The 23530-nt window shown below is 48.1% G+C and overlaps 2 protein-coding genes across 2 annotated transcripts in view; both read left to right on the top strand.

Annotated features, from left to right (window-relative positions):
* nol4lb (nucleolar protein 4-like b) overlaps positions 1–2037 on the top strand; it is a gene marked incomplete at both ends in the record, with an annotated part of 55673 nt that extends 53636 nt beyond the window's left edge. Inside the window, 3 exons of the mRNA XM_080533378.1 lie at positions 297–416; positions 792–996; positions 1751–2037. Coding sequence (XP_080389504.1) covers positions 297–416; positions 792–996; positions 1751–2037 — 612 coding nt within the window. The remainder of the gene's footprint in view (positions 1–296; positions 417–791; positions 997–1750) is intronic.
* A 7229-nt stretch (positions 2038–9266) lies between these two features.
* On the top strand, positions 9267–22711 carry srms (src-related kinase lacking C-terminal regulatory tyrosine and N-terminal myristylation sites; the record flags this gene model as incomplete). Its single annotated transcript, XM_080535216.1, has 8 exons — positions 9267–9616; positions 10729–10850; positions 12350–12516; positions 13743–13896; positions 15856–16014; positions 21015–21196; positions 21738–21894; positions 22512–22711. The coding sequence occupies 8 exons, from the start codon at positions 9267–9269 to the stop codon at positions 22709–22711; spliced, it is 1491 nt and encodes a 496-aa protein (XP_080391342.1).
* Positions 22712–23530: the final 819 nt, after the last annotated feature.

Raw genomic sequence — 23530 nt, 5'->3', positions numbered from 1 at the left:
ACAATATAAAATAAAATACCAATTGGTATTATTAAAGGGGAGCAATAATCGACCGAAATAACGTTTCAGAACTTTTTTTGAGGAGTTTATAAAGTAAGGTGTTGTCTAAACGCATGCAAAGGCTGTACCCCTTGAAAGATGGCCACCCTGTGTGTCATGATGAATGTGTGGTGATGATGATGATAGTGATGGTGGTGGTGATGATGATGATGATGGTGGTGATGATGATGATGATGATGATGGTGATTATGATGATGATGATGATGATGATGGTGGGGGTCTGTGCCCCCCTCCAGACGCGGCCCACACCACCTCACCTCACCTCGGCCATGGCTGAGAACATCCTGGCTGCCGCCTGCGAGAGCGAGACGCGCAAGGCTGCCAAGAGGATGCGCCTGGACGTCTACCAGTCACACGTACGTGTGTGTTTCAGTGTGTGTGTGTATGCGGGCGAGTGTGTGTGTATGTCCTTGTGTGTGTGTGTGTGTGTGTGTGTGTGTGTGTGTGTGTTTCGGTGTGTTTCGGTGTGTGTGTGTGTGTGTGTGTGTGTGTTCGGTGAGTGTGTGTATGTCCGCGCGCGTTTGTGTGTGTGTGTGTGTGTGTGTTCACATGTTCCCTTAGGTGGGTGGATCATGTGTGTCTTTCGAATAGCTCATGGCAAAGTGTGTTATTGTAATAACCTCGCTATTTATATAATGCCTTTAATAACAGAGCAGTGGAACTGAACACACTCTCTCTCTCTTGCTCCCCCTTCCCCCCCCCCTCACACACACACACACACACACACACAGGAGGACCAGATAGCACTTGACAAGCCCAGTTCTCGTGAGCCGGCGTCCCTGGCCCATTCTGCCTACTCCCTGGCTGCCTCGGCCTACTCCCAGGACCAGCTCTACATCAACGGAGGCCTCAACTACAGTTACCGTGGTTACGGGGGCCTGGTAGCCAGTATGCAACACCCGGTCTCCCTGACAACCGGCACTGCTCAGAGCAACGGTGAGTGAGGGAGGGAGGGAGGGAGGGAGCGAAAGACAGAGAGAGAGAGAGAGAGAGAGAGGAAGAGAGAGGGGGAGAGAGAGAGAGAGAGAGAGGGAGAGAGAGGGAGAGAGAGGGAGAGACAGAGAGGGGGGGAGAGAGACGGAGAGGGGGGGGGGAGAGAGAGAGGAAGAGAGATGGAGGGAGAAAGAGAGAGAGGGAGAGAGAGAGAGAGAGAGAGGGAAAGAGGGAGGGAGAGAGAGACAGAGAGAGAGACAGAGAGAGAGGGGGGGGGAGAGAGAGGAAGAGAGATGGAGGGAGAAAGAGAGAGAGGGAGAGAGGGGGAGAGAGAGAGAGGGAGAGGGAGAGAGAGAGACAGAGACAGAGAGAGAAAGACAGAGAGAGAGAGAGAGAGAGAGAGAGAAAGAAAGCATGCTTCTTTATTTGGCAGATAGCTGTCTGTCTAGTGGTCCTCTCTAACTGGGGGTCTCTGGCTGACCCAGCGTAGAAGCAGACCAGTTCTCCGGCGCTCCGAGGAGAGGAACACTCCGCTATCCCCCGCATTCCCCGGAGCGTCGGAGAAAGAAAAAAAAAAAAGAAGAAGAAAATCTGAATCTTTATCGCCGAGCGAAAGAGACGGTCGGGCCGGTACTCGAATTTGCATTTGCAGCGTTCCTTCTTCATGTTTTTTTTCATCCTGTCTTCCATCTCTCTCTCCCCCCCTCCCCCTCCACCCCCCTCCACCCTCCTCCACTTCGTTGTGTCTCCTCCTCAGGCCCTACTGACCTCAGCATGAAGTCCCTGGCGTCCAACTCCTCCTCCTCGTCCGGCTCCAACAGCCACGGGCGGAGCGTCGGGGGGGGCACGGCGGGGGGCGGGGGTGGCGGGGGAGGAGGAGGAGGAGGAGGCGGAGGCGCGGGCGGGGGGGGCGCGTCGTCCACGCAGCTCAGCCCCACCGAGATCACGGCCGTGCGCCAGCTCATCGCTGGGTACCGCGAGTCGGCCGCCTTCCTGCTCCGCTCGGCCGACGAGCTGGAGAGTCTGATCCTCCAGCAGAACTGAAGACGCCACGTAAAAAAACCACCTCCTCCTCCTTCTCCTCCTCTTCCACTTCTCTCTCTTTCTCTCTCTCTGTCTCTCTCCCATCGAACTGGACCGCCTGACCGCTCTCCTCCCACTCACCACCGGATCTAACCCCCACCAACCAGGCCTCCTCCTCCTCCTCCTCCTCTTCTCTCTCCTCCACCTCTGAGAGAGAGAGAGAGAGAGACAGAGAGAGAGAGGGAGAGCGGCTCCGCTGTCCCTCCCCTCTTACCTCAAACCCTCAGTGTGTTTTAGTGGATATTAGTGCCGGGAGAGAGGCACTGAGTCTGTCTGTCTGTCTGTCTGTCCGTCCGTCCGCAAGACCAGCTGCGCAGGGGATGAGGACAGATCCCAATCAGAGCAGCACTTATCGTCCATGGCTCTGGAGAAGTGCTGTGATTTCTGAGAAGAAGGGATGGAGAGGAGAGAGAGTGGAGATGATTACAGTATGTACTTTAGTGGGAGGAGAGGGGTGGGAGGACGGGAGGGTGGGCGGGCAGCACTGAAGAAACACTGCAGGGTTTGTGGCGCTGTGGTGAGGAGAGCGCCCTCCTGTGACAGGAAGGCTCAGTGGATAGACAGACCCCCCCCCCCTCCTCACCCACGCCACTCCCCACGTCACAATGAAAATGAGACTCCCTGATTTAGTACAAACAAACAAACAAAAAGTTTGTTGACGACAAATACTTGACGATTTGAGATTATATTCGTTTTTGTTTTTTTTAAGAAGTCAGGTTTTTTCAGTTTCTTTGCTCCCCAAGCCACTGATCTCTAAAAGATAAAAGATAGCACTAACTACGAGAAGACACTTTGAACCACTCTGGACAGAGGCTACGGGAGAAGAAGTACTGGAGAAAAAAATGAAAAAAAGAAATGAAATGAAAAAAAAGAAAATAAGGAAAAAGAAAAGGAGAGGCAACTTTGTGCTCGCTGTAAATAAGCTCTCTGTGTCCTAAAGCACTTTCCCCTTCTTCGGACCTCACTCCCCCCGTAGTGATAAAGACCTAGAGCTGACACTTCACTTATGCATATGGAGACGCCATCTTTTACACATGGAAATACCTCAGATCTACCAACATGTTCTAGTACTTCATTCACAACTGGGTGAAATCCCCCCCCTAACCCCCCCCACCCAAAAAAAAAATAACATTCACCAGTAAACTACCTGATGTGTTCAATGTTTTCATCAAAGACCCACACCGCCAAGCAAAAGCATTTCAAGAAGATTCCAGAATAAATATTGTAAAAACGTATTATAGTTCAAATTTAATCTTAAAAAAAAAAAAAAGAAGGAAAGTCTTGTTTGTCCAGTTATTTGTGTACTGTATATATATTCAGTCCATGTTGATGATCCAATCGCCATGACGACAATGTTAAAGCATCAGAGGTGAACGTGTATTTTCGGGGGCAGACAGACCTCTCCTCTGATACCGGTGGACTGTTGAGGGGTGAGGCGGGGGGAGGGGTGGCTTTTGTTTTCCCACTTCTCCTGTGGGACCCCCCCCCCCTGCCCTCACACACACACACACACACCTTCTGATCCCTGTGTAGTTCGGCCCCAACCTGGTTGCCAAAGCACTCGATGAACCCCTCTGTCTCTCTCTCTCTCTGGGTCTGGTTCTGCATTCCTGTCTACTCCCTCCTTTTGGACTTCTGGACCTATACCCCCCCCTCTGACCTCTGACCCCAAGCTTAGTCCAGTCCAGGCCAGTCCAGTCGGGTTCTGGACCACTGGGGCAGGATCCTGTATTGTCTTTGTCTTTTTGACTCTTTGAGATGGCCATTAATCCACGCTGCTGCTATGGACCGGACCTTTATCGCCACAGACCTGTAACCTCAAGGCAGGACGCCAGCCTCCTGCACAACCAGAGCACCTCAAACAAAACACAACAACAACAACAACAACCACAACAAAAACAACAACAACAACAACAATAACCACAAATAAAGAAAAAAGATTCCGGACAGATAAAACAAGACTGAACTTTTAAATCGGTCACTTTCCAAACACAACAAGCTATCTCCTCGTCAGTTGATTTCCTCTCTGCTGAGAACTCTGGTTGATCTGTTTGTTATTTTTCATATAGGGCTGTGTTATTTTTACGGTGAACTTTTGTTTCTTTTCTCTCTCTCTCTCTTTCTGTCTCTCTCTCTCTCTCTCTCTGTGTGAACCTCTGGAGACGTATCAGGATGGACGTTATCCTTCCTCCTCCTCCTCCTCTGTCAGTCAGCCAACCACACGGGGGCGCTCCTCTAGTCTGGACCTGTCTTACTGTAAAAACACGTGCAGTCAAAAAAGTCTGGGAGGTGTTTCACCTTTTAGAATGAATGAAAAAAAAAGAAAAAGAAGAAATGCCAACAACAAAACAAATGCAAAAGGTTTCCTCTCCTCCTTTGCGAGGGCAAAGGGCCTGGAGAGGTTCTGTTGTTGGGTCACTGTCATTTGCTCCCTTTTGCACACCGAAGCAACGGAAATCTGTGACGGGCGTTCCCCGGGCTCGACTCAGGGCTCGACTCAGGGCGTCCATCTTGCACTGGTGAGGTGTGTCCTGACCCCACGGAAGGAAAGGAAAGAGGCAGAGTATTGCAATGCAGTTGATAATCATTACATTTCCCCGACCCCTTGACTAGCACAGTGTTATTGAAGACTAGGGCTTACTAGACGTGCCCCCCCCACACCCCACCACGCCCCCCTCCAGTCCCTATAGTGCAGGTTTGTAAGACATACCACACACGCACCACCACTACCGGAGGGTCAGGGAACCCTTGTGTCAAGAAAAGCCATGGAGGTGTGGTGTATACTCTCTACCCACCGCTCAACCACAAACTCCGCTCTGCCCTGCATCTCAGAACATGTGCAATGTCAACAACAACACCAACACAACTCCATTTAATGAGTAGAATTTGATTCCTTAAGGAAACATTTTTATAAATATTACATTTATGAAATATGACGGCTGGTTAGATGAACAGAAAGTAGAAAGTCACAAGTCTTTTTCGTTATTTAGTCATTAGACGTCGGAGACGCAAGCTCTTGGTTGGAACGATGCTTAGCGGTGAAGAAGAAGAAGAGAAAAAGGAAATGACACAAACACAAAAGAAATATGCAAAAATGACCAGTCAAGAGGCACGGCCTCACTGTGTTCACTCTCGACGTGGCTGTGACGGCTTTGACATGACTCGTCTTTGAAGTATCGCCCTCGTCCCTGTGTGTGTGTGTGTGTGTGTGTGTGTGTGTGTGTGTGTGTGTGTGTGTGTGTGAATGTGTGTGCATGTGTGTGTGGAAATCCATCCATCGCTCTGCCTGTGCCCTGGGATCCTACTCTTCTTACAGCACATACCAATGTACCATTTCCACTTACCAAATAAGGCCAAATTTTATTTATTCCCAGGGATCATAACAGGGAAGGGACTTGCCTGTCGTATTCCCTCATCAGTCTTCAAACTGCCTTCTTTGCCACTGCAGGTTTCACCGGATTGCCAGACGGGTACACAGTTCTTTGGCCATTATATACTGTACACAGTATCTGCTTATGTCTTACATGTATCTCACAGGACGGGGGCGCTAGAGTGGTTTGTTGTCTCTCTGTGTATCTCCCAAACCCCCAGGATCCCTCAGAGCAATGGATGGGTCCCACCTCTGGTTTAGAAATGACTGTCGAGCGCTGCTGAGTTTTGAAACGTCACACGCCACAAACCTCTGCTACGGTTTTGTGAGGAGAAAAAAAAAGAAGATTGTTGATAGTTATGCATTTGTAATATATAGACAAGGGACAATTCAATGTAACTGTAAAGGAAGTGATAAGAGATGAGATTATTCTAGTGAAGAGGCTCTCGCGACATACTGTACTCCGTCCTCTGTTCTGTTAGCTCTTCTGGGTTTTTTCCTCTGTAGTTAGTTTCTCTCAGAAAGCTACGCTACGTCCATTAAGAAAACAAACTGTAAAAAAAAAAAAAAAAAGGCAGAAGACAATCTTGGAAAGGTGTAATTTGCTCACTGTTTGATTTCCATTCCTTTTTCCTGTGTGCAGCTATTGTATACAGTACGTCTTGGACACAACAAGAGTATTTTAGCCATAATCAGAGCATTCTTACTCAAAACGTCTGACTCCTCAAGGCCAGTGGAGCACTCACGGTGACCCACTTGTCAACACATTTTTATCTGATTTCTATTTTTATTATTATTAATGTTATTATTTTATATATATTTTGTAGTGCAAGTAAGTGGTCTTTTCAAAAAAATATTTTGTACAACTCCAACACATCTCAAGTGACGTTAACTCTGTATGCCTATACTGTACATTCCAAACAAGGATGTCAACAAGTTTAACAACCAACCTGACCAGCATCACTTCAGTGATGAGGTGACCTCTTCTGCGCACACACACACACACACACACACACACACACACACAACCACTACCCCCTGAAGGCTTGAGGCAGTCCCTAACCTTTAGATCAGTGTCATATACTGTATGCTGTTGACTGAGTCATGGTTAGTCTTCTACTACTGGGGCCCATCAGGGTTTGACATCTAGAGAATGTGCCAAGCACAGAACAGTCAGTCTACACAGCCTTCAGACTACTGTCTGTCTCTCTCCCCGGGAGTCTGTCAGCACCTAGTCGTGTCAGCAGGTCTTGGTTGGAGGGACAGTGGTTTGAGAGAAGCCAATGTCGCTGTGGGTTTGAAAGGTGTGAACCCCTCATCACTGATCGTACCTTTCAGTCTACAGCACATAGATGTTGAAGTATCCCCCTCCCAAGGGAGACGATACGTCCCGGGCAGGCGCAGAGGAGATGTGGTGCTGGTCAGGAACCCGCAAATGAACACACACTTAAAACTTTAAATCTGATTTCGTCAGATGTTATAGCTCGACAAAAAAAACAAGAAAAAAAAAAAAAAAAGAGAGGAGAAAGATAACCTTACCTTTTATTTTTCTATCAGGGCAGTGTACAGCTAACTAAGTCAAATCAAAAATGGTTTTCCAACCATTAGTCTGTTTTTCTTTTCTAATTTGGTGGTGCTTTAGATTCTTTGGTTCTGTTTTTAGGTTTGTTTCCCTCTTACTGTACCTGAAGCTGATTGTCTTTTGTTTTCAGTTTGGATTTGTACCTAATACCAATGTGAAACTGGATTTTCCTCATGATTTTGGACTCAGTGGAAGTGTGATGTTTACATGTACAGATTTTTGCAATTCTTTCTTTTTTTTGTCGTTTTTTGTTTTGTTATGTTATGTTTAATTCAGTCATTTCTCTCCTCCCCCCCACCCTGTTTTAATTTAATCTGATACCGTGTACATTGAAGGGAAATGGGACTGTGTCTAGATATGGTTAATTGTTATTTACACTTATTAAGAAACTGGTTGTTGCTGGAAGAGCTGTGTGCTAGGCTAAAGGAATACTCTTAGCTGATATACTTGATATACACACACACACACACCAGTGGCTCCTTGTGGCTAAACCTTTGGTATGACCTCTAACCAATATGGGAGAATTTGTCTCAGTGAATGATAAGCCATTGACATACCCATCTGTAGGGGTTTCTACACTATTAGTATATTTAGCAAGAAAAAACTTAACTGCAGACAGAATGAAAAAACCTCAGGAAAAGGACATCACTTTTTTAACACATCTTACTGAAGGCCCATTTCCCTCTTTGATACCATATAAATTATATCAAATAATTATTCTTTTTTTTATATTTATTGTGTTATATATTACAGTGGATACCTTTTTTTCCAGTACATGTGGCTAAATATTTTAATTCTTTAGAAAAGTGTTGATAATATATATGTGAAGCAACTTAAAGAAAAAAAGAAGGAAAACAAATCAATTTCTGTTTGTTTAATGCAAAACAGCATGGGTGGTTATTTTACCTAACATATCACTTTGATTAAGGAAAAACCAATGATTTGAAATGAAGCTTTCTTCAGTGTGATGTCACTGCTAAGGTAAACATGTTTAAATGAAGCTTTCTTCAGTGTGACGTCACTGCTAAGGTCAACATGTTTCCAAACTTAACATTGTGACTTGTTTTCCTCCCAAGCTGTACGTCACAAAGCTAAATATACTAATAAAACAGTGTGCTATCTATCAAACAGAAAATAATGTTTCTTTGTCTTTTGTCATGCATGAAATAAGGATTGTTTATGAATTATAAAGGTCGTGATGTGCACAGAGAAAGAAGAGCAGGCATTCCTGGTGACTAAAACAAACTAAAGCAATGACAGACGAAGGACTTCTTTGTTGCACAACGTTTCGATTGAATATGATATTACATATGTATGTACACTATGATCAGCAATTCTGGTGTAGCCTCCATCATCATCACCATCATCATATCACCATGTTGCCAGCTACACCCCTCATAATCATCGCATTATAAGATGCCAGCAGCAGTTTTTTTATTCATGAAATTGTTGAGTTATTTATTGACTGAAAGCTAAATTAAATATGCAAAAGAACATACATTAAAAAGGAGTAATGAAAATGTAATCCGCTGTCGTTCATTCGCCTAAAGGTTTAATTTAAGGTGTAAATTACATCTCCAAAAACAACTTTTGTTCAGGGATTACAGTTATGTTTTGGAAGCGCCAGAGTCAAGGACATAGGTGAACACATAAACACCGGTGTGTTTACTCTCTAACAGCCCGGGCGACAGCAGGCTGACAGGTGACCAGGTGTTGGGACAGCGGGGGATGTCGAGGACTCCAAAACTGTGCGCAACTGTGCGCAATGCGCATTCTGTTTCAACAAATAGCCTGCCACTTGCAGTGACTAAAACATCATTCCAGACAGAGACTTGGTATTGGTTAACTCGTGAAGACGAGCATAATCGTCTTGGCTTTTCTGGGGGAGCCTAGTGATCGAGAATAAACGAGGGCAGAATTGGGCACAGAGGCACCATCCTCCCTCCGCCTTCCGACAATGTCGCTTCCGCATTCCCACAACCATCGGCGTCGCAGCCTTAGTATCCATGCTCCCATCTCAACACTAAACCGGTTTCTCTTGATAATCCGGCCAACTATTGCTGTCGGTGCACAATGTTTGCTGTGAGGGTGGAAAAGGGATAGCTCGTAGCCGTCTCGAAACTGTACAGGCCCTTTTGCTCTAACCGAATCAGCCTGTTTTCGCTGTGTCGTTATTGTGGTGGGTGTCTGCCCCCCCTCACATTAACCTGGATCCCTCGGCGCGGCGACTGGCTGGGGATGGAGGGCTGCTGTCGCAGGTGCATGCCGTGTTTCAGCTGCTTATGGAACTGTATATGGCCCGAGTTCCACTACCCGAACATCTCCCGTCCTGCAGAGATCCGCACCGTCTCAGGTGACGTCCTCCGCGCCCCGGCCCCCAGGAGGAAGCCCACCCAGCTCTATGCGGCTCTGTTCGACTTCGAAGCCCGGAGCGAAGAGGAGCTGACAGTGAAGGAGGGGGACAAGCTGTCGGTCATAGAGAAGAGGGGAGATTATGTACTGGCCAAGAAACTTACCGGCTCACTGGAGTCCGGTCTGGTCCCGGCTAACTATGTGGCCATTCTACAGGACGAATTTGCTAATCACAAGTGAGTAGCGCTTCTGACTCCCGTGTGTGAATCCAGGCTGACACAATAATGGTTTAATTCATTGTAACGCTTTTCTCAATGCGGCAGAGTTGTCATGATTTCCATTCACTCTGGACGTGATATTGTCCCCCAAAATAGTGTGATGTGAATAGAAAGGACCAACTAAAAAAGGTGATCAATAAATGTTATCAAGTGTTCATTTACATTTCGGTAGCCACCAAACATGTTTTTTTCTTTGTTTTGTTTTTTATCGTGATCGATTTCCATCGTTTAGGTAGTTTAAGCAGATCCACCAAGTTCCACCTGCTGTATGGGTGGTGTTGGGACAGAAACAAGTGACACTGCTCCACCCCTCCCTTCATAATGCTGCACATTGTAGTCAGTGACAATAGGCCTACCCCTGTATTAAGTTTCTGTGTGCTATCGTTTACACTTTATCGTTTAAGTTCTTTACTCAAAAGGCACCGTTAGATAGACTAGCCTACCAACTCAATCAAGCTATTGGTCTCGTTAGACCAACAATAGCTTGGACTTGGACACAAAACTTTACAGAATGTAGGATACAACCTCACCTCCAACCTTGCTGACAGTTTCAGTGAAACCTGAGCGTCATGGAAATCTGCCAAATAAGCGATTGCGCACAAGGCGCACCCACATGTGACAATTAAGAGTCAATAGTGGCGCGGATTAAGAATACAAAAGACGTAGACCTTCTACAATGTTTACTCTCAGCAGTTATATTTGAGAATAGAGTATGAGATTAAATCAATGCATTTTTTGATCTAGAGAACAAAAGATTTTGGGATCAGAATTTGGATGTACAATATCCCCTAATGTATGCCATCATGCTCATTGAATCTCGCCAGCCTGCCGTGTGTGTGTGTGTGTGTGTGTGTGTGTCTATGTCTGTGTGTCTGTGTGTCTGTGTGTCTGTGTGTGTGTGTGTGTGTGTGTGTGTGTGTGTGTGTGTGTGCGTGCGTGCGTGCGTGCGTGCGTGCGCATGCGTGTGCATGCATGCGCGTGTGCTTCTCTCTCTGCCTATCTGTCTCTTTTCCCCGTTCTGTCCGTCCGTCTATCCATGCATCCATCTGTCTGTCTGTCTGTGTGTCGAGGTGGTACTATGGCAACATCAACCGCCTGAAGGCTGAGAAGCTGCTGCTGGCCTCCCAGAACCAGGACGGGTCTTTCCTGGTCCGCATCAGCGAGAGTCACAGTGATGAATACACCATCTCAGGTAGTCACATCACTTCCTCTCCTCCTTCCTCTCACTCCCTCCCTCGATCCCTCGCTCCCTCCCTTTGTCTCCTGTCTCACTCTCTCCCCTCTGTCTGTCTCCTGGCTCACTGTCTCTGTCTCTCTCATTAAGAGAGATGTGTTTTCAGTGTACACTTTAAATACTCTGTATAAACTTCAATCATGATCAAGCTGTGCCATCTAAAACTGTCAAGCACTCAGGCTTGCCTCACTCTCTCTGACTGGTGACCAGTATAGAACATGGGTCAAGGGGTCATCAAGTATACTGAGGACGGACCAGGGTCAGGTAACTGTGTTACCATGGCAATCAACTCCTTATGGGATGGGGGCAGAGTTAAACATGCATCTTCCTTGTGGGCAAACAGACTTAACGGAGCCATGTCAATGTTGTGATTTGTGATAGACAGCTGTTTACTTGATCAGCAGTTAGCGCCTAATAGAGGCAATGTATAGAACTTGTCCGCATGCGTTCTCAATGCTGAGGACTCACCCGACGTCGTGAATAAACTTGTATCTTAATTGTCTATCTTGAGCCAATCTTTAATTACTTTAGGCTACCACTGATCTCGGCCACCACCCATCAATCAATCATCAGAGAACCATCATTACACTCACTCTGTCTCCCTCCATCCCTCCTCCCTCTGTCTCCCTCCATTCCTCCTCTCCCTGTCTCACACCATCCCTCCTTTCTCTGTCTCACTCCATCCCTCCTCTCTCTGTCTCACTCCATCCCTCCTCCCTCTGTCTCACTCCATCCCTCCTCTCCCTGTCTCACTCCATCCCTCCTCCCTCTGTCTCCCTCCCTCAATCTTTTTCTTTGTTTGATTCCCAACAAGTTCCCCTCAACAGTGTACCATAGTCATACAGTGTACCAGAGTCATACAGTGTACCGGAGTCATACAGTGTACCATAGTCATACAGCGTCTAGACACAGTTCTCCTTTTTTCCCCATTAATTCTCATTATGGAGGGTATGATGAAAAAGCTAAAGTTTCACGGGAACTTTGCTGTGTTGTCAAGAAAAAGTCTTGCAAACCCCCTCTCCCGCCCTCTGTACGTTGTGTCATTTGTCAACTTTTTAGCGGATGACTTTTATTAAGACAACTTAGTTCTTAACGCCTCTGAAAGATTTCCAATCTGCATGAGTCACACTTGGCAACATGTGAAAGTCCAATTTCGATGGCCAAACGAATGATTGACGATCCCCTTTCACCAGTGGGCGGCGAAAAAGTACTTTGTTTCTGCTGCCGCGAGCCTCCTTCATCCAATCAATAAGAGTGAGCGACGTGCAAGTCGATGCCTGTCTCGTTGTCCATGTGGACGTGTCTGTGTCGGAGATAGTCCGACATGAAGGCAGTTCCGTTAAATAAAATTGTAGGCAATTCAATTCCGTCCAATAAAATTGTAATCATCACTCTCGAGGGGGTAATTCAGATCCAAATCATGTTTGTCCTCTCCCCCCCCCTGCCCCCCCCCGCAGCCAGGAACGAAGGGAGTATCTTTCACTTCCGAATCCAGCGCTCATCGATCGGAGCCTACTTTGTGTCAGAGAAGATTTCCTTTGCCACCCTCGGGGAGCTGATCCAGTACTACCAGAAGAACTCCAGGAGTCTAGGAGTGCCTCTGGGCGAGCCATGCGCACAACAGGTGTGTATGCTGCTCAGACCGCGCGCACACACACACACACACACACACACACACACACACACACACACACACACACACACTCTCTCTCTCTCTCTCTCTTGTCTTTCATGCACACACACACACACACACACACACACACACACACACACACACATTTTCTTGGGTACCATCTATCAATTATCCAGAGTTTTTGCCCCACACATTCCTGGAAAAACAAACTTAAGTCATAATTCAGGACAACATTGATGTTGATTTGATGTCAGTGCAGAATAGAGCAGTTGTAGTTTCAGTGATTGGGCTGTTTTTAAGGCCTCTCCGTGATTTGAGACTTCTTCTCTCTTCCTTTCCAGCGGAGACGCTGACACCCAATCAGAGACCGTGGATAGCCCCACAGATACACACACACACACACACACACACACACACACACACACACACTTGCCCTCTGCCACTGGCTTCTCTTCTCTCTCAACTCTTTCATTTCACAATTTGTAGCATTTTTATAGCATGTTTATTTATGTTTTATAGCGGTTACTATTGTGATGTTTTTTAGACTGTAGTGACTGTCGATTTCCTTAGATCCAGTATCATTTCTGTCCTCCATGTTTTCCACTTTGGTGAAGAGAGGTGTCAGTGAGAAGGTCAAACAAAGACAAGCAGGTCTTCAATCCTCAGGGTGAAAGAGCTCTTTAGTTAGCGGCTTTGACACAACTGTCAGTCTGTACTGTTGTACCTGTTCTACTGCTGTATGCAGCAGGAGCCACTCCAAAGCTCCAACACTAAGTCCTGCCGTTGTTTTATGTCCATCTCTGTGTTGAGCACTTGAAACGTGACATTTCCTGTATCTTTTTTTTCCTTTGTTTGATATTTTGTGTTTGATCATTTCTTGATGCACTACGTGTTGTTACGTGGCACTTGATTATGTTTATGAACCAGTGGGAATAATAAATGTGCCTTATAAATGTCTGTTCTTGTAATGAATTCAACCTTAGATAAGATTTCATTTTTTTTAGAAGCCATTTCAACGCACGCACACACACACACACACACACACACACACACACACACACACACACACACACACAGATACACAGATGTAAATGTAATCACAAAATTAATTTCCATGAAAGCGTTGTACAACATTTCCCCATCTGCTCCAACCCCCCAGTGGCTACTACAGTTTAGTGTGGTGGTGTCAGGCTGTAATTGCGCCCTGCCGCCCACAGAGAGAGCTGTTCGACATGGAACCCTGGGAACGGCCGCGGGAGGAGTTCAAGATGCACAGGAAGCTGGGAGAGGGACAGTTCGGAGAGGTGTGGGAGGCCGTGTGGACCAATCAGAACCAGACTCAGCGGGTGGCCATCAAGACACTGAAACAAGGTGAGCGCTGACTGAGCATGCCCCTGACCCCTGACCCTGCAGTGTTCTCTCGGCTCCTGGAAATGTCACTGGGTTCCTTATCTTATCATTATCCTTATCTTTAAGCGTCCTTGGGTTTGAGAAAGGCGCTATATAAATCTAAGTTATTATTATTATTATTATTATTATCATGTTCTATCTGCCTTTATCTCTTTATGTGGGGGTCAATAGAACTCTAAACAACTCAATACAACTCTAAACTGAAACTAAAGATAGACAAAGACCAATACGAAGCTTAGAGTGTGGACATTGGGTCAGGGAGGGGAGGGGAGGGGAGGGGAGGGGAGGGGGGGGGAGTGGAAACTCCCTCTGAATCACAGGGCCTGCCCTCTACAACCCCTTTACCAGAACCCGCTGGAGGAAACCACATGTCCCTGACCCAACATGGCCTCTTGGGTGCCGGTTTCTCACCACAGACAACAGTCTGTCTGTCTGTCGGTCAGAGAGGAGAGGAGGGGAGGGAAGGGAAGAAAACTCCCTCTGAATCACGGGGCTTGCCCAGTACAACCCCTCTGCAACCCTCTTCCCGTTTCTCCCTCGCAGGGTTGACGTACACTGAACAGTATAAACAGAACACTTGATTTTGCTCCAATGTTTCACTAGTTGAAAATCAAAGATCTAAGACTTTTTTCTGTGGCCTATTTCTCTAAAATGTTGTTCACAAATGTGTTTAAATCTGTGTTAGTGAGCACTTCTCCTTTGCCAAGATAATCCATCCACCTGACAGGTGTGGCGTATCCAGATGCTGATTAGACAGCATGATTATTGCACAGATGTACCTTAGGCTCGTCACAATAAAAGGCCATTCTAAAATGTGCAGTTTTATCTTGAAAAGAGACATTTATTAGGCACTGAACTATGGATTTCACAGATAGGGGGGGGGGGGTCAAAGAAACAGTCAGTATCTGGTGTGACCACCATTTGCCTCACGCAGTGCAACACACATCCTTCGCATAGAGTTGATCAGGTTTTTGATTGTGGCCTGTGGAATGTTGGTCCACTCCTCTTCCATGGCTGTGCGAAGTTGCTGGATATTGGCAGGAACTGGAACACGCTGTCGTACGCACCGATCCACAGCGTGCCAAACATGCTCCTCAACGGGTGACATGTCCGGTGAGTATGCAGCCATGCAAGAACTGGGATGTTTTCAGCTTCCAGGAATTGTGTACAGATCCTTGCAACATGGGGCCGTGCGTTATCATGCACAACAATGGACCTCAGGATCTGGTCACGGTATCTCTGTGGATTCAAAACGCCATCAATAAAATGCACCTGTCCGTAGCGTGGTCATTCCTGCCAATTGCACGTTCCCTCAAAACTTGCGACATCTGTGGCATTGTGCTGTGTGATAAAATCACACTTTTATTGTGACCAGCCAAGGGGCACGCCTGTTTAATAATCATGCTGTCTAATCAGCATCTTGATATGCCTCACCTGTCAGGTGTATGGATTATCTCGGCAAAGGTCAAGTGCTCACTAACATGGATTTAAAGAAATCTGTTAGAGCGAAATAAGAGAAATAGGCCTTTTGTGTACATAGAAAAAGTGTTGAGTTTATATTTGTATTCAGTGTATTAGATTGGAATATAGTGATTTAAATAGTGAGGGCGGGTGTTTATAAGAGTGACAGCTCTGTGAAAGAAGCTGTTCTGGAGCCTGCTGGTACAGGACCTGAGGATCCTGAGGACCTGAGGATCCTGTACTTCCTGAGTGTCAGTTTGACATGCCTCATCACTGTGTGTTGTGGGTGGCAGAAATGAGTCATCATTGGAAAAAGACACACACGTCCAGTAACACACTCACACACACACACTCACACACTCACACAAACCTAGACATACACACCTACACACACACACACACACACACACACACACACACACCGTAAACCCCCTCTCTCTTCTCCTCTCCCCCCTCTAGAGGACACGAAGCAGGATGAGTTTGTGAAGGAGGTCCAGGCGTTGAAGAACCTTCACCACCCCAAGCTGATCCAGCTGCTGGCCCTGTGTTCCAGAGGGGAGCCCGTCTACATCGTCACTGAGCTGATGACCAAAGGCAGCCTGAAGGCCTACCTGGGCTGTGAGTGAGACCCTCCCTCCCTCCCTCCCTCCCACCTACTGCTACTACTAACACTGCTCTCTGCCCAGGCTCATACTGGGGCTTTATCACTTTAGTAGACATGCACACACACCCACAGACTCGGACACACACAGACACAGACGCACGTACACACAGACACACAGACATTTACATTTACATTACATTTTGGCATTTAGCAGACGCCTTATTCCAAAGCGACTTACAATCAATACATTTGGATGCTAAGCATGTGAATCATCAGTCCACCATTCGTGGCAGGAAGAGTAATCTAGCTCAGGCCCGGGGCCACTGATAGAAGGAGAAACCTTCTTCTACCACCTTTTTCTAAAACTTTTTTTTTTTTTTTTTTTTTTTATACTGGAGGAACAGAGAAGCAGTACAAAGGGGGCGATAGAAGTTCTTAGGGACACAGTAGAGGGGAAAGCGGACGTTTTTAGGAGACATAGTGCTGAGGGGCAGAAGATGTCTCAGGAGGAGCAGTTAAGGTGTAACCTGAAGAGGTGGGTCTTCAGTCTACGACGGAAGATGGGTAGTGACTCTGCCGTTCTGACAGCCGTGGGGAGCTCATTCCACCAGCGGGGAGCCAGAGTTGTGAAGAGACGTGATCGGGCAGCACGACTGCTGTGCAGAGGTGGTGGGGCCAGTCGGCCAGCCGAGGTGGAGGAGCGGAGTGAGCGGGCTGGAGTTTGGGGGGTTACCATTTCCTTTAGGTAGGCAGGGGCTGTCCCTTTAGCTGCCTGATATGCAAGCACCAGGGTCTTGAATCGGATGCGAGCTGCTACCGGGAGCCAGTGCAGGGTGCGAAGGAGAGGGGTGACATGAGAGTATTTGGGGAGGTTGAATACCAGACGTGCAGCAGCGTTCTGGATGAGCTGCAGAGGTCTAATGGCGTAGGCGGGGAGACCAGCCAAGAGTACGTTGCAGTAATCCAGGCGGGAGATGACCAGTGCCTGGGTCAAGAGTTGCGCTGCCTCTCTGGTAAGGAATGGTCGTATCCTTCTGATGTTGTAGAGGAAGAATCTGCAGGAGCGAGCCGTTGCTGCAATGTTTTCCGCACAGGATAGTCGGTTATCCAGGATCACTCCAAGATTCTTGGCTGTCAGGGAGGGGGTTACAGTAGAGTTCTCCACTGTGATAGAGAAGTCTTGGAGAGGGCAGGCTTTCCCGGGGATGAAGAGGAGCTCGGTCTTGTTAAGATTGAGCTTGAGATGGTGGTCAGCCATCCAAGTTGAAATGTCAGTGAAACATGCAGAGATACGGGTTGCCACGTGTACATCAGACGGGGGAAAGGACAGGAAGAGTTGAGTGTCGTCTGCGTAGCTGTGGTAGGAGAGCCCATGTGAAGAGATTACCGAGCCAAGAGACTTGGTGTAGAGAGAGAAAAGTAGGGGCCCTAGAACAGAACCCTGGGGTACCCCAGTGGAGAGGGTTCGTGGAGAAGACAGCGATTCTCTCCAGGTCACCTGGTAGGAGCGGCCCGCCAGGTAGGAAGAAAACCAGGAGTGTGCGGTGCCAGAGATGCCCAGTTCTGAGAGGATGGAGAGAAGGATCTGGTGATTGACTGTGTCGAAGGCAGCAGACAGGTCAAGGAGAATGAGAACAGAGGAGAGGGAGGAAGCTTGGGCAGAGTGGAGGGCTTCTGTGACAGCAAGGAGCGCAGTCTCAGTGGAGTGCCCAGCCTTGAAGCCGGATTGGTGGGGGTCTAAGTGTTCCATCTTCCGGAGATAGTCAGTCAGTTGTTTAGATGCCGCGCGTTCAAGGGTTTTGGAAGGGAAGGAGAGAAGGGATACAGGTCTGTAATTGTGGACAGATGAAGGGTCAAGGGTAGGTTTCTTGAGGAGGGGCTTGACTCTGGCTATTTTGAAGGCCGCTGGGACAGATCCTGTGGATAGGGAGGAGTTGATTAGGGTGGTAAGGTAAGGAAGGATGTCGGTGGAAATGGATTGGAGATGGGATCAAGAGGGCATGTGGTTGCCCGCTTTGATGTGATAAGTGTGAGAGTCTCATCAGGGGAGAGGGGGGAAAAAGATGACAAGCCCGAGACCGAGTGTCGAGGAGAGAGTTTGGAAGGGGTGTTAGCATCGTTAGTAGGAGGAGGGAGAGGTGGGGGGGAAAAGGTGCTGCTGATGTCGTCCACCTTTTTTTCAAAGTAGGTGACAAAGTCATCGGCGGACAGGGAGGAAGGAGGAGGGGGAGGAGGTGGATTAAGGAGTGAAGAGAAAGTGGAGAACAGTTTTCTAGGATTAGAGGCAGAAGAATGTATTTTAGAATGATAGTAGGATGCTTTAGCAGCTGATGCCGAGGAGGCGTAGTTGGAAAGGAGAGAGTGATAGAGGATAAGGTCTTCAGAAAGGCTAGTTTTTCTCCATTTCCTCTCAGCTGCTCTGAGCTTGAGTCTACAAGCATGTAGCGTTTCAGAGAGCCAGGGAGCTCGAGGAGAGGATCGAGCTGGCTTCAAGGTTAGTGGACAGAGGGTGTCGAAGGATGAGGTGAGAGCGGACAGGAGGGTTGAGGATGCCGCATCAGTGGAAAGAAGGGAGAAGGATTCAACAGAGGGTAGGGAGGATAGGACAGAAGAAGAGAGGGTGATGGGGGACAGGGTACGTAGGTTACGACGAGAGGGTCTTAAGTGGTTAGAGGCTGACAGGGAGGAGGAGGTTTTGAGGGGGAGGGAGAAGGATATAAAGTGGTGATCAGAAACTGGAAGAGGGGTAACAGTAAGTTTGGAGGTGTGGGAAGATCTGGTGAGGACAAGGTCGAGCTGATTGCCTGCCTTATGAGTCGGAGGAGAGGGGGACAGGGTAAGGCCGAAGGAGAGGAGAAGGTCAAGTACTCCGGATGAGAGAAGCTTCTCTGATTGGAAATTGAAGTCACCTAGTAGTACGAGTGCCATCATCAGGGAAGGAGCTGAGAAGGCCATCCATCTCGCCTAGGAAGTCACCGAGCTGGCCTGGGGGGCGATAGATGACAACAATGTGGAGTTTGACCGGGGAGGAGACAAAAGCAGCATGAAATTCAAAGGAGGATATAGACAGGTGTGCCAGGGGAAGGACAGTATGTGACCACTTGGGCGAGATGAGGAGTCCTGTGCCTCCCCCTCGAACAGAGGGTCTAGGGGAATGAGAAAAGGAGTAGGCGCCAGAGAGGGCTGCTGGTGTAGCTGTGTTTTCTGGTGTGATCCAGGTTTCAGTAAGAGCAAGGAAATTGAGGGCCATAAGAGATGCATAGGCTGAGATAGCGTCAGCTTTCCGGACCGAAACGGGTAGTTTCACTAGAATGACTCTGAAGCCTTTGTTTTGAAAACAGACAGCTTAACTAGATAATCTTAAAACAGACAGCAATCACCCTATTACTATTACAATCACTATTACTAATGAACAGACAGGTATCAGTAGTCCAACTTTAACTAGATAGTCTTAAAACAGACAGCTATTACTCTATTACTAATAACAAGACAGGTATCAACTTATCAGAAGTCCAGCTTACTAGATAGTCTTACTTACTCAGAATGGAGAGAGGTGAGTTCACTGCTAGGTTTCCAAATGTATCGTTAGTCAGATCTGTGTTGTTTACTGGTGTTTAAAGTCCTGTGTTGGTGACCTCTTCTAGAAGGCATTCTCTCTCTAGTGAGTCAGATGGATGGGAGGTGTTGATAAACACTGTTGGCGTGACAACACAAGGAAGACTATCGGATCTTGTATCAATTCCTTCCAATTCCTTTGATGGGGATTTCTGATGAATCACTACATTTCCTGGTCGCTGAAACCAGTTTTAGAAATGGGAAACTCTATGCATGTAATTATAAAGGTGACAAATTAAACGAACAAATTAGTAACAAACAAACATAATTACATTTAACTAGTCTTTAAGCCGGTACTCTAAATTCTGAAGTGGGTGCTGCTCACTGGTGACTTTGCCACTCCTAACCACCTTGATCACTCCTAACCACCATGACCACTTTTAACCACCATGACCGCTCCTAACCACCTTGACCACTTTTAACCACCATGACCACTTTTAACCACCTTGACCACTCCTGACCACCTTGACCACTTTTAAACCAACCCCCCCACCCCCTGTACTGTCCCAACCCCAGAGGGTTGGTGGAAACGGATGAAATATGAGTGTCATGTGTTTGAAATGTGTCATGTGTTTGAAATAAGAAGAATGTGTTGAGGAAATATGTGACACATTCTAATGCTTTGGTCCTCATGTCAGGATCGGATGTAATGATCAGACTTTTCTTTCGAAAAATGTGAATACATTTCCGCGTTGTTGAAAATCAACGACACATCGCTAGTCAACTAACACAGCTTGTTTTGTGAGCCTGCTGACAATGTAAAGTAGTGTTCTAGTTAACTAGGTCGCCGTGGGGATTAATCACCCTATCCATCGCGTTGCAGTATTTTGGCTCGACTAGCGAGTCTGTGTCGTGATTCCCAACGTTGAAACGTAGTTTCACGTGTTTCAAAAAGAAAAGTCTGAACATTTTGATTGGTTGCCGATCACCAAATGATCAGACTGTGTCACGTAGGAGTGTCGTGTTTGAAATAAGAAGAATGTATTGAGAATGTATTGAGAAATGTGAGCGTCGTGTGGTTAAAAAAAACTATGAAAGGAGCAGGACGTCCAGACAACTGTAAATGGTAAATAGACTGACTTACATAGCGCCTTTATCCAAAGCGCTTTACAACCGCCTCTCATTCACCCATTCACACACACACACCAATGGCGGCAAGCTGCCATGCAAGGCGCCGGCCGGCCCGCTCACTGGGAGCAATTTGGGATTCAGTGTCTTGCCCAAGGACACTTTGACATGTGGCCAGCCGAGCCGGGGCTCGAACCGCCGATCTGCCGACCTTGCGATCATTAGACGCCGGCTCTACCTCCTGCGCCACAGCCGCCCCAGAATGTAGAATGACGTGACCTCTCCTAACCTCCCCTTCCTCTGTCCTGCACCCCCCCCCCCCCTTACCCAGCTCCGGAGGGCCAGGTGCTGAAGTCGGCCCACCTCATCTACATGGGCAGCCAGGTGGGCGAGGGCATGGCGTACCTGGAGGACAGGCACATCGTCCACAGGGACCTGGCCGCCCGGAACATCCTGGTGGGGGACGACCTGGTCTGCAAGGTGGCCGACTTCGGCCTGGCACGCATCATCAAGGTCAGGGTGGACCACGGACACTGTGTGTGTGTGTGTGTGTGTGTGTGTGTGTGTGTGTGTCTGTGTGTGAGAGTGTGTGTGTATGTGAGGGTGTGTGTGTGAGGGTGAGGGTGTGTGTGTGTGAGGGTGTGAGTGTGCACGCGAGTGTGAGTGTGAGTGTGAGTGTGAGTGTGAGTGTGTGTGTGTGTGTGTGTGGTGTGTCTGTGAGTGTCTGTATCTGTGTATCTGTGTGTCTGTGTGAGTGTGTGTGTCTGTGAGTGCGAATGCGTGAGTGTGTCTGTCTGTCTGTGTGTGTGTGTGTGTGTGTGTGCAGAGAGCATGATGAAGGGGGAAGAAACAAAACAGGTGCTGTGTCATCTACAGCCTGCCAGAGCCATGAGTCACTGTGTGTGAGTGTGTGTGTGTGTGTGTGTGTGTGTGTGTGACTGCGTCTGCTTGTGTGTGCGTGCGTGTGTGTGTGTGTGTATGTGTGTGTGCCTGCGTGTGTGCATCTGCGTGTGTGTGTGTGTCCTGCTCATCCCTGTGCTGTCGGCCCCTCCAGGACAGCGTCTACACGGCCAGCCGAAGCACCAAGATCCCCGTGCGGTGGACGGCCCCCGAGGCGGCTCTCTACCAGCGCTTCTCCGTCAAATCCGACGTCTGGTCCTTCGGCGTGCTGCTGTACGAGATGATGTCACGGGGGAAGATGCCGTACGACGGTACGTGGCAACCGCGGCGACGGTGGCAACCGTGGCGAAGGCAGCCCACGCTTCTCTCTCTCTCTCTCTCTCTCTCTCAGTGACATTTTGACGTATTTCCTCTTCTCTGTAGAAAGACAGCTTTGTCTCCGCTCACAGGTGCCATCCGACACTCCTCCTGGCAGGAAGTGTCTGGTCGCTTTGAGGAAGCGTTTCGTATGTCTCAGATAGTCCTGTTATTCATCTCTCTGCACTTTTTCTATTTCACTTCTCTCGTCTCTCTCTCTCTGTCTCTCTCTCCATCCTCTTTCTCCCTCCTCTCTCTCTCTCAACCTCTCTCTCTCCCCTCTCTCAATCTCTCTCCCCTCTTTATTCTCTCTCAATCTCTCTCTCACTCCCATCTTTTTTCACCCTCCTCTCTCTCTCTCAATCTTTCTCTCTCTCTCTCCCCTCTCTCAATCTCTCTCCCCACTTTTTTCTCCCTCCTCTCTCTCTCAATCTCGCTCTCTCTCTCCCCTCTCTCAATCTCTCTCCCCACTTTTTTCTCACTCCTCTCTCTCTCAATCTCGCTCTCTCTCTCCCCTCTCTCAATCTATCTCCTGTCTTTTTTCTCCCTCCTCCCCCCCCCCCCCCAACAGGGAAGAGTAATAAGGAGGTTCTGGAGATCCTGGGGTCCGGCTACAGACTGCCCTGCCCCAGCAGGTGTCCCCCCAACATCTACCACATCATGCTGGACTGCTGGAAGCCCGAAGCCTCCAAGCGTCCCTCCTTCCACGCCCTGCACAGCCAGCTGGACACCATCTACGCTCGCATCTACTTCAAGACCATCGAGGTCTAGCCCAGCGAGGAGGAGGTGGAGGTGGAGGAGGAGGAGGTGGAAGCCATGTCAACAGGGTTAGAGTTGCATTTACTTCAAGACCATCGAGGAGGAGGAGGTGGAGGTGAAAGTGAAGGAGAGGTGGAGGTGGAGGTGGAGGTGGAGGTGGAGGAGGAGGAGGCGGAGGAGGCGGAAGCCATGTCAACAGGACCATCGAGGTCTAGGCCAGCGAGAGATAGATGGAAGGAGGAGCAAGGCACGGGCGTAGAAATATGGGGGGACAGGGACATGCCCCCCCCCATGTTAGAATGGGAGTTTCTAGTGCTGACATGAGCACTTAGACAGCATGACTTTCTGGTGTCTGATATGTTGCCATTTTATCTTTTGTAAAACACTATTTAGTCTCCTTTCTCGCCCGCTCTCTTGGTAGGCAATCACACGGTAGGAAGGTTAGGTTTTATTTTGTGTCGTCTTGTGTTTTATTTTTTATTTTTTATCATTCATATTGTTTTGAACGGGGTTTATGTGCAATATGAAGAGGGCCTGGCTGTTCTGAGACGCCAGAGAGGTCGGAGACGGGGTGAGGAGAGGAGGAGGGTCAGGAGTTGCTAGACGCTGGTAGTGGAGACACTGAGAGGAGAAGAGGAGAGGAGGAGGGCAGGAGCTGCTAGACACTGGTAGTGGAGACACTGAGAGGAGAAGAGGACAGGAGGAGGGTCAGGAGCTGCTAGACGCTGGTAGTGGAGACACTGAGAGGAGAAGAGGAGGAGCTGGATCCAATGTTACAGCCCACCGAGGGCCTACAAGCCTCTCTACTGCACACAGGCCTTGCCTCCAGGC

This window comes from Nansenia antarctica, assembly GCF_963989245.1.
Source record: "Nansenia antarctica genome assembly, chromosome: 6".
NCBI lineage: Eukaryota > Metazoa > Chordata > Actinopteri > Argentiniformes > Microstomatidae > Nansenia > Nansenia antarctica.
The sequence above is the reverse complement of the archived record's forward strand: the minus strand, read 5'-3'. Positions and strand labels throughout refer to the sequence as shown.